Source organism: Euprymna scolopes, chromosome 38 (assembly GCF_053919585.1).
Source record: "Euprymna scolopes isolate OS-2025 chromosome 38, ASM5391958v1, whole genome shotgun sequence".
NCBI classification, from domain to species: domain Eukaryota; kingdom Metazoa; phylum Mollusca; class Cephalopoda; order Sepiida; family Sepiolidae; genus Euprymna; species Euprymna scolopes.
In genome coordinates this window covers 31,863,190-31,878,538 of record NC_136519.1, presented here as the reverse complement: position 1 = coordinate 31,878,538, position 15,349 = coordinate 31,863,190, and the positions used below count along the sequence as shown (strand labels likewise).

At 32.9% G+C, this 15,349-nt stretch overlaps 1 protein-coding gene across 1 annotated transcript in view; it reads right to left on the bottom strand.

The window, feature by feature from the left end:
- The window catches only part of LOC145263116 (integrator complex subunit 6-like), a 109,136-nt gene that overhangs the window by 27,014 nt on the left and 66,773 nt on the right, over positions 1-15,349 (bottom strand). The window contains exons 6-10 of the mRNA XM_080120059.1: positions 13,153-13,281; positions 11,462-11,664; positions 8,444-8,596; positions 5,572-5,701; positions 1,425-1,519 (exon numbers count right to left, since the gene is read on the bottom strand). Coding sequence (XP_079976185.1) covers positions 1,425-1,519; positions 5,572-5,701; positions 8,444-8,596; positions 11,462-11,664; positions 13,153-13,281 — 710 coding nt within the window. The remainder of the gene's footprint in view (positions 1-1,424; positions 1,520-5,571; positions 5,702-8,443; positions 8,597-11,461; positions 11,665-13,152; positions 13,282-15,349) is intronic.

The window sequence follows — 15,349 nt, the reverse complement described above, 5'->3', positions numbered from 1 at the left end:
ATCAAGTAGTTCTATTTTTATGAAGAAAATCATCTTTAAGCAAATTTAAATTTTTCCAGTATCCCCTCCCCATGTTATAAATGGCTTTTTAAAATCTTGCAAGTTTGAATTATTTGAAGTTGTTCTCTTCTTCCTTTAGTCTTTTTTCAAGATGGTGTCGCAAGATTGTTGCTGTTCACTTAACAAAATTTGATGTTCTCATTTAAAAACTAGCGGCGGTAGGGGGGGTTATAAAATACGCTTAAATATATTTTAATTCATGCAGATTTCATATTTATTATTACAATTCTCTATTGAATATTATATTGTACCTAGTACTGAATTAAAAATGAGTTCAGTGCCATCAGTTAAAATTGAAACCAAAGCGTGTAGTGCTCCAACCACGTGCCCTACCATTTCAGCTATCATGATAGGTTAGACAGATTTAAAACGAAACCCCTTCAAGTTAACTTTGAATTTACGCATGTACACAATTAATAGAAATATGTCGGCAAGTTTTATATTTCAACTTGCCGATATATTTCACGTTATTCATCCATTTACAAAAGATTTTACTTGTTATAAAACATCCTTGGTGTATGACCATTACTTTCTGTTAATTTCAGAGTTATGTAATGAGTAGTTTAAGAGTTTATTGGTTAAATATTTACACACATATACGTTTTATTTATATAGATAAAACTACTTGGTCAATTTAGGTGATTTTGGCATACAATATTTTCTATTCCTCATAATTTATTTTTTTAATGGAGGAATTATGAACAAACACCCAAAAATTTTGCCTCAATTAAGGAAATGACTTAAAAAAAAAAAAAAAAAAAAAAAAAAAACCTGACCAGAGAGAAGTTAGGACATTAATTTCTAAAAGTTGTCCAACACATATCAGTATGTAAAGTGCATATGTAGATTGAATAAACACATTTTTTTTTCTTTTACAAAGGAGTCCCCACTTATCAAGGCCCGGAGGCCACTCGAGGATAAGGGTTAATGGGTGTACAGTAGTCAATGGTACAATATCGTAGTGATCATTAGTAGTGGAAATTAGGTAAATTGGTTTACTTCAATGTAAGTGGACGGCTCATCAAGAACTTGTTTACATTGGACTTGAAGATGACCATGTAGTCAGCTGGAAAGCAGGGAAACAGAAAAGAGTTCCGCAGGTGTGCAGTAATAAGAAACAAGCTTTTTTCATGTAATCTATGCTTAGGTTTAGGCACAGATAAAGAGTGGGGAAATTATTGATAGTGGTTTTACTTAGACGAATCGAATAAACGCATCAATGTCTCATCATTGTATTCGTTTAGCATGTGTTGGACGGTTTTAAGAAATTGTATTCGTCTATTTTTAATGTTTGGGGGTTTCACTCTTTGCTTGCGAGGGATAATGAAGGAGGGGAGGAGTTGGTTGTGTCAAGAAAAACTTACCGCAGCATAGTAGGCTGGCATTGTCTTGAGATAATTGTCAAACTGTTGCCGCCAGGTTTTGTTTGGCTTAGATTTATGGACTTTAAACAGTTCATCTGTGGAAAGGGGAAAAAAATATTACAGTTACATGACATCCATATTGTTGATAAACAATTACACGTTCAATATTGGGACACCATATGTACAAAAAATTATTACAAAAAGCATACAAATATTTGTATCTTTTTTTTATCATTTCTTATTTATTGACATATAGGAATACAAAACTTCTTTTCTAAAAGAACAAAATTTTCAGCCGTTCCTTCAGCCTTCATCAGTTTATTGAACAGAATATGTAAGTACGGTTGGTGGAGGTAGCAGGATAAAAAAAAAAGAAAAAAAGGGATATAGCCAATGAAATAAAGAATTACTTAGGTTTGGTGGATTTGTTTTATGGCATATCAACCGTTTTCGGATTATTTAATGTCGAATCCAGTTATTTTGGAAATAGTATTCATGTTGCATCCAGTTATTTTGTAGAAGGTTTTTATTCTTCGAGCTCTTTGTATCTTCAATCGCTAGTTTTTAATGTTTGGTTTGGTTGTTTTATAGTGGATTTTATCGTTTTTGTTCCCTTCCTAGCAGAAAATGAATGATTTTTGCAATGGGAGAAGGAGGGGAAAAAGGTTACAGTATTAATGTTTGGTACATTTTAAGTCAGGAAATGGGGGGGGGGTAGAAAGAGAAAGGGAAAATGGAAAGAAGGAAAAGCGGGAAAACACGAGTTGTTTTCATTTTTGCAGAACATAATTAAGTTTTGCAAAAGGAAGTTGAAAAACAAAAAGCATGTTAGGTGTATTGCATTAAAGGAAGCCAATATCTTCAGACAGCCTGATCTGATAGCATGTTTACATGTGACTTGTGTCTATCCTAGATATCTTCACACTTAAATTAATAATCAGTAACTTGGGTGGTCTTAGGGACTTTTCAAAAACATAAGTGAGCTATAAATAAAATGTTTGAAAGTATACACATGCACACACACACACATCATATATATATATATATATATATATAATATAAAATAAAAGTTACAATAAGTTTACTAAGGTAATCAAAATGGTAAACTTAAAATATATCATAAATATTAAAGAGTTAATATTTACAAGTAAAATAAACTCAGCCCGATATAAAAAGCTCAATAAAACCGAAAAGGAAATAGAGCTTATAATATGAACAAATGATTAATAAAATATGTTAAAAGACATCTTGAAAAAGAGTTAAAAACATATTTAATTTTAAAAAAGGAAGCACAAGATAAGTGGATAGTCCTTAATCCGCGAAGCAGGAATTAGCAAAATGCAAGATCGGATTTTGCATATAAAAGTATATAATGAAACTACAAGTAAGTCAAAGATCTTACTTGGTTAAAAAAAGGGTGAGGTAAGGGGAACAGGAGGCAAAAGAAAAATAATAAAAAGATTTCACATGAATGGATAGTCCGGTGAAGGGTAAAAATCCAAAAATGGTAAAATCCAAAACGGTTGAATTTAAAATTTCAATCCACTATATATATGGCGTCTTAAATAAGTTTCTAGACTTTAAATTGTCATAGACTCTCGAAAATTCAGTATGCTATTGCTATACATTTTATGAGATGACGGACCAAATTTTATGATTTCAGGTTCAAAGGAACACCTACAGGAGGAATTGGAATACACCTTTAAAGCCTGATTGTCACAGCTGGTGAATTTAAAAATGCAATCTGGATGTGAGGACACTTTAGAAGAATGATATACAATAAAATTCTATTTTAGACTTGGAAAAAAATGCCACAGAAATGTATGGAATGTATGGAATGTTTCAGACTGGTTTTCGACCATCTTGTATGAATTGAGCATCAATTTTTGAGTGGAAGGCAGGGAATCTGTGAGGAATGATGAGGTGTGCAAAGATTAAGGATATCAGAACACCAGAGTTGATTGGCCAAATGAAGAATTTCATGGATAAGGACCATTGTGTATCTATAGAGACAATAAGTGCACAGTTTGGTGCCAGTGTGGGAATGTACACAATTTTTCGTGAGGAACTGAAGATGTGGAAGATTTGCACGAATGCACCAGTGAACAACCCCATCCTTGTCACAGACTATTTGACCAAGATGGTCATCAAGACAGTTTCTAACCCTCCCTTGCTCCCTGTGACTTTTGGTTAGTCCCTAAGCTCAAGAAAAACCTTAGAGGCTGTTGTTATGAGACAATTAAGTAGATGAAAGAGGCTGTAACAAGGGTCATTGACAACACTCACAAGAGTACTCCATGATGCCTTTCAAAAGTTGTTGGAATGGTGCAACAAGTGCATTGCAGTTGGAGGAGATTACTTTGAAGGGGACTAGAGTTTCATGTGTGTACTATCAATAAAAGTGCCCATACGAAAAAAAGTCTGGAAACTTATTGAAGGCACCTCGTATACATGCATACATAAACTTACATACTTAAGTGTGTATATGAGAACAAAAGAGAGGTAGATAGATAGATAGATATGCAAAATCAAATATATTGAAAAGATTCTGATCAAGCGGACATAGGTTTGCCTAGCTAGATTTCTTGTGAGGGGGGAGGGGCAAAGAGTAATTCCATGTCAAATTATCCAGAAATTTAGGAGTTTGAAACCCATATCTTCAGACGTTGTAACTTGCACCATTGATGGACATCATAAAGCGGTTACCGAGTTAGACCATTTTCCATTTTTTATAAATTGCCTGAGCTATATTTTAATAATTCCAGATTTTTTTTTTTTTTTTTACTATTTTCAGTTTGGACCATGATGTGATCCTGAAAATTCACTCTGGTAAGTTTTTGCCCTGAGGAATCTAAAAATGGCATCAGATTTTCTCTAAAATGAAGACTCCTATGCAATTTGATCATATTTTAGAAATTTTTGCATATGTACCAATATGGGTAAAAAAAAAAAAAGTGACGTGGGAAATATGGTACAATCCCCCTCCCCTCGTTTATATTCATGCAGATACTATGAAGAAAAAAATGGTAAAAAGTTCTTCCCTTGTTCACGCCGTGTCAGTTCAAAGTTACACATATACACACGTATGTACATGTATATACTCGCACATACACACGTATTAGTGGTCAGTTTCCAAAGCAACCACTCCCAGCTGTTAAGGTGGAAGTAGCCAGTTTCTATTAATCAGATGTAGTGGTGACCAAGACAAAAAAAATGGAGTACATTTCTGATTTTGAGTTAATAAATTTAGGAGTCAGAGTTAGTTCAAAACAGTTTTCAGTTTTTAACAGTTGATAACAGATCAGAAGAGCTTCAGCAGACCTAAGATGAGCGGACTTCAACTGACCGACAGTAATTGCCATGGCAATGAACTAAGATGTGGACGTTAGCATTTGATGGGTTGTTTTCCACGATGTCATCATACACATACACCAGAGTACAACTGATCTGCACGCAATGTGTCAGAGTCTGTGAGTTTGAGTTGTTTAGTGTAAGCCAGTGCTCGCCTCATCGGCAATCATCAATGTGAGAAACAACGACAAGGCCAGATTGACAATAGAATACAAAGGAGAAGCAAACCACGACACGACACAACAGCATAAGATGCTGGCGGTTTTCAGGGAAACACGCATGGGTTTACATATTGAAGCTTTCCTCAAAGCAAGGAAGTTATATTCAAAGAGCTTGAAAAGATGAAATTAAAATGCTGTAATTAATATATAGTATATATAAAAATTATTATTACTGGAAAAAAAATTTACTAACATGGACTCGGAGCCAAACTTTAAAATCAATTTTAGGAGTCAGAGTTAAAAAATTTTTTTTTTTTTAGCCTATATCAAATCAAAAATTTTATAAGTGTTCATCCAGGCAGCTAAAAATGAAGTGCTGAAAGGGGGAGAAATCTCAGCTTAATATTGACTTGTTACATCCATCTTGGCAAAAAAAATGTTCAAAAAGATTGGTGCTAGTGCACTTACTGATCCGTGCTATTTTTTAAAATCATATTTCCAAGTTTAATTAAAGTTTTGTTTTTTTATTCAATTCACCCTCCCCATGTTAAGAATGGCTTTTTAAATAGTTATTATTTTAGCACGGATCAATAAGTGCACTAGTACCAAAAGATTTAAAAAGAAAAAACACTTACCCAGTAATGGCAAGAGGACCGGATAGTTGTAGGGCATCACAAATAGGTTGACACATGATAACGTACTGCTGGCTTTAACGTAACCAAATGGGGGTGAGAATTCAAATTTTGCACTGTTATTTATAAATACCTGAGGAGATGAAAGAAAAAGAGAATATATTTAGTTCCCACAATGCTTAGCAGCCATTCTCATGCTTTTCAAACCCTGGATAATCCCATGAAAACACTTGGTATTCATTTTCACCTTTAAAAATTTATTTGTAGTCCAGTGTAAACATGTGCAATGCTGCACGTTTATTTATTTTTAATTTTCTTTCTTTGAAGATTCTAACGCTGGGTATGGGGCAGCCAAAAGAGCTGCCAACACTCCCCTGCTTTTATTGAAACCAACCGAGAACTCTTTTTAGTATCCTCACTGTTCCCTTAAATGAAATTGTGTGGATTTCTCTTGCACTTGGTTCACCAGGAATATTAATTAGGTAGGACTTCAGGTTCTTCTTCATAAACCCTGTAACACCTATAATAATTGGTATGATTGATATTTGCCCAAGATTCCAGTTTCTTTTCATATCATACATGAGACCTTGATATTTGGTCTGTTTTTCTTTTTCAGCTCTGTTTAGACTTCCATCATTAGGGACACTCACTTCAACCAAGGTTGCCACTCTGTCTGACTTATTCCATATAACTATGTTAGCTTTCACAGCAGCATTTTCAAGGTAGGTGGTTGTAGGGATTATGTGGTCGTAATGTATATGTATGGTATATAAGTCATTTCCAACTGTTCTTTCAGGTTGATGTTCCCAGGACTTTCTGCTAGACTGGAGTGCAGAGGTGCATGCTACAAACAGCAGACTCTCAACAGGGAAAAAATATTTAAGAGAAGATAACAAAGTAATTGGTTAAGCTCTGTGAAAAATGATAGTTTTTTTTGAAAAGGGGAGGGATTCATGCTGAGGAAGCAAACCACTTGAAATCCTACAGAATTAATGTCCACTCCAAATAATAGACTCCCTGGTTAGTTTTTATGTCCACAGATTTAACAGCCAATAATGTTTAAATGTGCTTGCTGTATGGCGTACCTTAAATAATAAAATAGGAAGGTGCAGCAAAATGTAGTAGGCAAAAATCAAGAACAAAGATAGGAAATAGTTTTGCCCTGCACAGCCCACCTCTAGAAGAAAGGGATTTCTTGGCTGTAATGACTGTAGAGAAAGAAGGAGGAGACAGCAAAAAAAAAAAAAAAAAAAAAAAAAAAAAAAAAAAAAAAAAAAAAAAAAGGCAGAAGAAAACAATCCAACCGCCAGAACCACCTAAGCACAATCTGCAAGACACTGTCTGACTGCTTCCCAGCATCCTGCCTTTATAGTGGCAGGGAATTATATATTTGCATAATTGCACAAGAGCACACGCGATTCTGCAAGAATTGCATGGAGTCAACACCAATAAAAACCCATAGGCGCCATCTTGGAACTCTCTTCCGCTTGGCCCGCAACACAACAGACGTACCCGAGGTAAGCTCTTTACTCCCCCCCCCATTTAGGTTATTGCCAATTCCACTTCAGAAGGCTGTTCTAAAAGTAACACATCCTATTTTTTATTCCGTCCAAATGGATCTGAGGGGTATGCAAATTGAATTCATGACTTATTTTAAGAACTTTAAACCAAATTAAATATGTTAGACATGGTAAAATATTTTTCTCTTCTAAAATTAAAAAAAATTCGACTGTTTAATTTTCAAAATTTTTTCTTGCCTGATGACATCAATAATGATCGAAACAGTCTGCACATAATAGCAAGATATGACTATTTACATAAAGGAAATAAAAAAATTATAAATTTGCTCTCTTTCAACGACCCTTGATGGACTTCAATGATTCTAATCTTTCGAATATTTTCAACCTGGAATAAATATATATATACATATGTATGTGTATATATATATATATATATATATATATATATATATATTCTAGGTTGAAAATATTTGAAAGATTAGAATCATTGAAGTCCATGTACATATATAGACATAAAATTAACTCGGAATAGGTTATAGTCAGCTAACATACTTCCTCAATTCAGCATAGTTGCTACCGGAAGCAGTGAGAAAGCAAATTAGTTCCCTAACTTTTATTGTTCTTCGGTATTTCTATTGTGAAACAATTTATTGAAATAAAATATAAGAAAAGAGACATTATTGAAAAATGTACAATAAAAGTTAACAAAATTATAGATAAAAATAACACAATTAGTCTTTATTTTCACTTTTAATAAAAAAAATTAAAACATAAGTTTTTATTTTATTTGAAATTTTATAAGAAATATTTTTATGAAATTATAAAAGTATGTTTTATTTAAAATTTAAATATAAACATTTGAATTTATAATAAATATGTTTATGAAAGTATGAAAATAAAATTGTTGAAATCAAAATAAGATTTCAAACAAAAAAATGTATAAAATGTATAATATTCCCAAAAAATATTAAAAAGCATTTTCAAGAAGCCTTAAAAAACAAAAACAAAAAATATCCAATAATTCTAAATTAAAATAAAACCAAAAATCTTTTCAATGATTATTAAATAAAAAAAAAAGAAAAAAAAAGAAAAGAAAAAAAAAAGAAAAGAAAAAAAAAGAAAAGAAAAAAAAAAGAAAAGAAAAAAAAAAGAAAAAAAAAGGGCAGTAAGAAACATGTAATAAAAATGCACAGGGGAGATATAGCTATGAGGAAAAAAAAAAGTGAAGAAACTGATTGGCCTTGTAACTGTTTCCAGTACTAGACACGCAGGAAGTTAGGAAGTACGTTAGCTGACTATAACCTCAAAGTGAAAATGGGATTAAGAAATGTCAGAGAGTGAAAATCAGTATTTACCTGCCAACAATTATTTGGTTGTTTCCGTTCAAGAATATACTGGGTTAAAGGTGATGGTTCTAATTCATATTTGTCGAATGGTAGATTGTCGATTACTAATGGTTCACAAGAATTACATGAAAACTGGACGATTGGCTGAGCAGTTCGCGGAGACTAAAAAAACAAAAGAAAAAACAGATTCAGAATAAAATGTATTTTAAGGGAAGCAAATGTCATAAGACGAGAACAGAAGTGAGTTGTGGGATTGCATATCTGCACCTGACGACACAAAGATGCAAAGTTTTATCTGGGTTTTACTTCTACTTATTGTACATTTATATATGGTCAGTCTGCGGAACAAATTAAAAAAATTGCTTCCTTGATAGTCAACCACTTTCTCTTGTTACCAGACATTCCTGTGTTCAATTTGGCCACCCTCTCACATCAGATGTTCTCTCTCTCTCTCTCTCTCTCTGAACGACGAAGTAAACAGTAGACAGTTCATCCTGGCTTTTATTTCTGCTATACAGTTCAACACAATATTTAAAGTAAAAGATGGTCACACACTTCTACTTTGAGACATTGCCGCCACCATAACACCAAAATGAAGAAAAGGAAAAAGAAAAAAAAAAAATCACGGACTGAACTTTCTATACTAAAGAGGTTATTTATTAGTGAAATATTGGACTTACAACAACAAAAAGTAAAATTATTAATCATTATATCTGACACTTCAAAGTTTTCAAATTTCTCATTTAAATTTTATTAAAAAATAAGCGTCTTCTAAAAGTGTGTGATCATCTTTTACTTTAAATTCCTGCTCGAAACTGGAGCACAGCACACATGGACCCACCGGAACAATACATACATTTCTCTTCTACTCCGAGGCGTTGCCTCCACTATAACACCAAAATGAAAAAAAATCATGGACTGGACCCTGAGAAGCTATTTATTAGTGAAATATTGGACTTACAACAAAAAAAAAAAAAAAAAAAAAAAAAAGTAAATAAAAAATGATTTTATCATTATATCCAACACTTCAAAGTTTTCAAATTTCTCATTTAAATATTTCAAAACTGTTCAATACAAAATCGATAATGCCTACTGGAGAGAACTTGAATACCTACTAGATACTATCCTCAAGCGTCCAAGGTTTCTCTTTACAGAGGTTTCTCAGAACAACTTGGCATGAGGATATTTTCCCTACAAGTAAATTCTGACTAAATATTCAAAATCATATAGTATTTATGCATATCAATTAGTCCTCAGTATAGCTAACCAACACTGGCTTTTACAAAGAATGACGCACCTTCTTCAAGTGATGTTACCTCAAGTAACAGCACAAAGCTAGCTTTTTTTTTTTTTTTTTTTTTTTTTTTTTTTTTTACAAAGGAGTCCCCACTTATCAAGGCCAGAGGATACTCCAGGATAAGGGTTAACAAGTGTACAGTGGTCAATGAGACAATGTTGTAGTGATTGTTAGTGGAAATTCGGTAAATTTGTTAACTTAAGTGGAATGGCTCATCAAGAACTTGTTTACGTTAGACTTGAAAACAACCATATCATAGTCAGCTGGAAAGCAGGCAAATGGAAGAGAGTTTCACAGGTGTGCAGTTCTAAGAAAAAAGCTCTGTTCATGGAATCTACATTTAGGTTTAGGCACGGATAAAGAGTGGGGGAAATTATTGATAGTGGTTATTCCACCAGACTAGGTGAATGCTCATCCTGGAATCCAGTAACACTAATAGATCACAAAAATAACATATGAAAATGGTCAATTGGAGAAAAGAAAATTATGTTCTCAACTTCTTTACTAACTCATTGTTTGAGAAGTAAAAGAGAACTTTAATTGAACGTACAAATACCTATGTATCTCATATAGAGATCAAGTGTTAACTCTTAGGAAGGAAGGGGACCCTTGATTTCTGAGAACTTCGACTGAAGTAAAATGAAACACAAAAAAATTATTCAAAAGATCAAGTAAAAGTGGCAGCTAAAAAGTTAACCTCATTTAAAATGCCACCTATTCTTCCTTTGATTAGATGAAACCTCAAATCAAGGGTTATCTCCCTTGTTTGTCATACGGAATTGGTCACACAACTCTTTCACATTAAAAACAAAATAAAATGCGATAATTTGGTAAATTCTATTTTTACTTGAAATTATTTCTCTACTGGATCGTTTTTCATAATTTTTTTGAATCTATACTAATTTTAATCAGGACACATAAGTACGTAATAATGTTTTCACCTGAAATGCGTAGGTATAAAAGATCACCAATGAAAACACGCACCAGATTTTTAGGTCATGTTTCTATAAATGTTTTACTCCCATCAAAATTCTCATTTTTATTCATATTTAAAGTTTTTTTTTCTATTTTAAATTTAATGAAAAAAATAAATAACCATATAAAAAGAAAAGGAATTTAATTTGTATTTTACTAATTAAATTAAGCATAGAATATTCAATTTCTGAAAAACAAAAAGTAAAATAAATAAAAAAAATTGTAGTGATTTCAATTTGATCAAATTAGGAAAAAAAAGGATAAGAAAATCTTTATAAAAAAGTAGAATTATTATTTTTTAGGTGAACTTAAAAGGATATTATCATATCAAGGGTGTGAGTTCCATTATAGAAACGTTGATTTAATTTGAATAAAATATGCATCAAGTGCACTTGAAAGCCAAATTACAACGTAATATTAGGAATATGAACAAACTTTTGACTTGTTTGAAATTTATAACAAATATATTTTGGAGGTAGACTCCATCCTCAGTATTTACAACATGGCAAGAAAAGAAAAAAAAAGAAAGAAAACAACATACTGAGGATGGAGTATAGCTCCAAAATATATTTATGTTGTAAATTTCAAACAAGTAAAATATTTGTTTATTTTCCTAATGTTACATTGTGATTTGGTTTTTAAGCACACTTGATGCGTATTTTATTTTATTCAATGGTATAATAATAATCATCATCATCATCATAAAAAAAGAAAAAAAAAAAGAAAGACTATGAAACCATAAGAATGATATTTACCAATGTCTGGATGTTGCCTTCAGGCCAATAGGATTCAGGGATTGGCCAGTGTCCAACTGAGTAACCTTTCTGGGCTGAACGTTGGACATATATAAGTTTTCTGTTACTATGCCAGGCCGGTTTTGAATTGGGATTTTGCGTCTGCTCTTGAAAATTTTCTTTATCATCCGATTCTGTGCACTGACCATTTGTTTCACCATTTTCTAACAGAACGAGGGGAAAAATGAAAAAAAAAAATTGCATCCAACTTATAGTTTAACTCGAAGGAGAGCATGGAAAAAAAATGTTCAAGGAAAGCATTACCAACATTAGTTATATTTGAAACCAGTACTAATCTAAGGATTATGAAACCAAAGCACATGAACCAAGTCCCATGCTAGCACAAGACTTTAATATACAGTACATCATAAAAAAAAAATGCTTATATAAAAAAATTTCTATTAAATACTAGTATGGGTACCCGGCGTTGCCTGGGTGTTTGGAGGTGTATGCTGCTGAGCAAAAGAAAAAAACAAAAGAAAACAAAAACGGTCAATTTTTTTTAACTTTGACCCCTATTATGACCCCTTAAAATTTATTGTTTTAGTTTCAAATCGAGTTATTAAGTTAAATCCATGTCAAAGGAACCTATATCTAAAATTTCAAGTGTTTAAATTCCAAATTGTGGGAAGAGTCTGGTAGAGTTATCAAAGGTCAAATCGTTGAACTTTAACCCCTTCACAGCCAAATATCTGGCCGAAAACCGATCACATAGATTTTCTCAAATCTCAGTACTCTGTATATCAAATTTTGAGTCTTTAGACTTAAAATTGACAGAGTTATTGCAATGGAAAATGTACACAGACACGTTCACTTTTATAGATATATAGACTTATTAAATACTAGCTGTTCTGACCCGGCATTATCCAATGTTATTTGCACTTTCGTTTTTGTTTTATATATTTTTTTATTCTTGTTCAGAATTCACCCTATATTAAAAATCAAAAATTAAGAAAACTATATGATGTATGTACCTGTGACAAAACAAAAAATATCATACTCTAAAAATTATGTAAACTGATCAAGTAATTTTAAATAAAAAGTAAAATTTTATGAGTAACAGAAGTGCATCTGTCTCGTCCGCCATTAATAAAACTATTTAAAAAAAAAAAAAAAAGGGACATAATGCAATAATTCTGACTTACAAGACTTGTAATGCCTATGAATTCCCATTAATCGCTTAAAATGATTTTCTTTATAAAAATAAAACTACAATTTATATGATTTTTGGAGTATATAATTTTCGTTTACGTCACAACTACATACATCATACAGATTTTTCTTTATTTTTTAATAGAGGGAGAATTCTGGACAAGAACCAATAGTATTGAAGCATTTCACTATTTTGCATTGCTTTTTCATTGGATAATTATCTCTTAACTATCCAATGAAAACAAATGGTGAATCTTGTGAAGTTTCTGCCACTGAAAAAAAAAAATAATTGAGCAGTATAGAATATACTTATATATATAATTCATGTAATCAACTTAATTTTTTTATCTTTTAAATGTAAAGAACACAGACTGAAAATTTCCTTAATTCATTGATGAGCCAAAATCAAATATAGAGAGAGAGGTAGGAACCATATGCGAGTGTTGAGTATAAAAAAAAAAAAAAAAAATGCCTCGTCTATAGTCATCATCACTACTCACCTTCACTGACCGGTTTGGGATCAGGACCAATTTTCTCAAAATCAATCACGACCCCTGCCTGCACTTTCTGGACCAATGATTCCAGTGCAGCGTTCAGCATCTTTTGAGATAAAATAGCATAAGAACGCCCTGTGAAAATGGTATAAGTAAAGAAACAGAGAAAGAAAAGAAAAGAAAAAAAAAACGAAAGCATTATTTTATTTTGGAATCACAAAGGAAATTTAAATGAAATTGGAATTAAAAATATGTCAATTTGTTTTTATTTAAAACAGTTTTGCGAATTCAATTTTACACAAACAAGAATTTAAAAAGCCTGAAAACATCTTCCCTTCCTGAAAAAAAACAAAACAAAACTATAATTAAACTGTTTTTATCTAAAATAAATTATGACCATTAACTAACCTTGCAATAAGAAATGTGTGAGGTTAGTGTTGTGTCATTCATGATGACAATAAAATATTGTTTTCTACATGTATATTTTTTTTCTATTTTTTTTTTCCTTCTTACATGGAAGTCACCACTTATCAAGGCCCAGAAGCCACTTGGGGATAAAGGTTATTGCGTGTACAGTAATCAATAGCATAGTATCGTAATAATCGTTAGTATTGGAGATTTGATAAAGTGTCTTACTTAAGGGGGCGGTTCATCAGGTATTTGTTTATGTTGGACTTGAAAACATCCAAGTTGTAGTCAGGTGGGAAACAGGCAAACGGAAGAGAGTTCCACAGACATACACTTCTAAGAAAGAAGCTTTGTTCATGGAATCTACGTTTTGGTTTTGGCACAGATAAAGAGTGGGGAAAATTACTGACTGGTTTCAGCTAGACGGGTGTTTATCATGAAAGATTGCCGAGGTTGACCATAGATTGGAGCTCAGACAAGCACTTGCTATGGAAATAACGATAAAACAAAGACAGGCTTGCAACGTCTCTTCTATGGGAGAGAGGTTGCAGGGAAGAGAAAAGGGCATCCCCCACTAAGCCACGAAGTCTATTTTGTACTCTGTCAAGGCAGGATAGACTGTTTTTAGCAGCTCCTGCCCAGATGTGGCAGCAGTACTCCATCCTTGGACGTACTTGGCTTTTATATAGATAGAGAATTGCATCAACAGTGAGATATCTTCTGGAGCGATAGAAGGATCCTACCATTTTTCCAGCGACCTTGGCAACTGACTTGATGTACGTGTTCCATTTCAGGTCAGGAGTAAAGGTCAAGCCCAGAAGCTTATCAAAACATGGAACCTCCCCTAGACGAGAGCCACCCATTTCAATTGATACCAGATGTGGATCAGAGCGTTGATGATGTACAGATAGGAGCTTGATTTTAGATGCATTAAAAGTAACCAGCCACCTCTTCCCCCACTGCATCACGCGCTCAAGATCAGAGGAGAGAGAATCAGAGAGAACTTTGTTGTTTACGGCCTTAGATGTGTTGCCATAGGTGGTCGTGTCATCAGCATAGATGTCAATGAATGATTGAAGTATGTGTCTTGGGAGATCATCTTTGTTCGACCGTGCATGTATTGATTAAATTTAAGGTACTTGTTAGGATACAGTCGACGGATCGAGTTTTGAGACATGTTGTTTTAAGCAAGAACAATATTATGTACTTAATTGTTATTCCAAAAATAGTAATATATCCAAAAATTAGGAAAATTCATCAAGTAGAACAATTGCTATCGTGTGTTTAGTAAAAGAAAAAAAAAAAGAAAGTCTATCGCTATAGACAACAAATATTGCAGCCATGAGCCAAGTAATCTAAAATATTTGTTCCGGAATTATGTCCCCTGAGTTTAGACTCCTACCATCTGCTTTATAACGTCTAGGAAAAATGCGATTTTACCCAAATTTTCTATAAAAATTATTTGTAACATCTGGGAGATGCCCTGTGTTTTGACAAGCTTCTGGGTTTGACCTTTACTCCTGATCTGAAATGGAACATGTACATAAAGTCTGTTGCCAAGGTCGCTGGAAAGATGGTGGGATCCTTCTACCGTTCCAGAAGATATCTCACTACTTATGCAATTCTCTATCTATATAAAAACCAAGTACAGTTATTTCCATGGCAGGTGCTCGTCTGAACTCCAATCTCTGGTCCCCCCTTCGCCAATCTTTCATGAAAAACACCCATCTAGCTGAATCCACGGTGAAAAATTTCCCCCACTCTTTATCTGTGCCTAAATCAAAACGTGGATTCC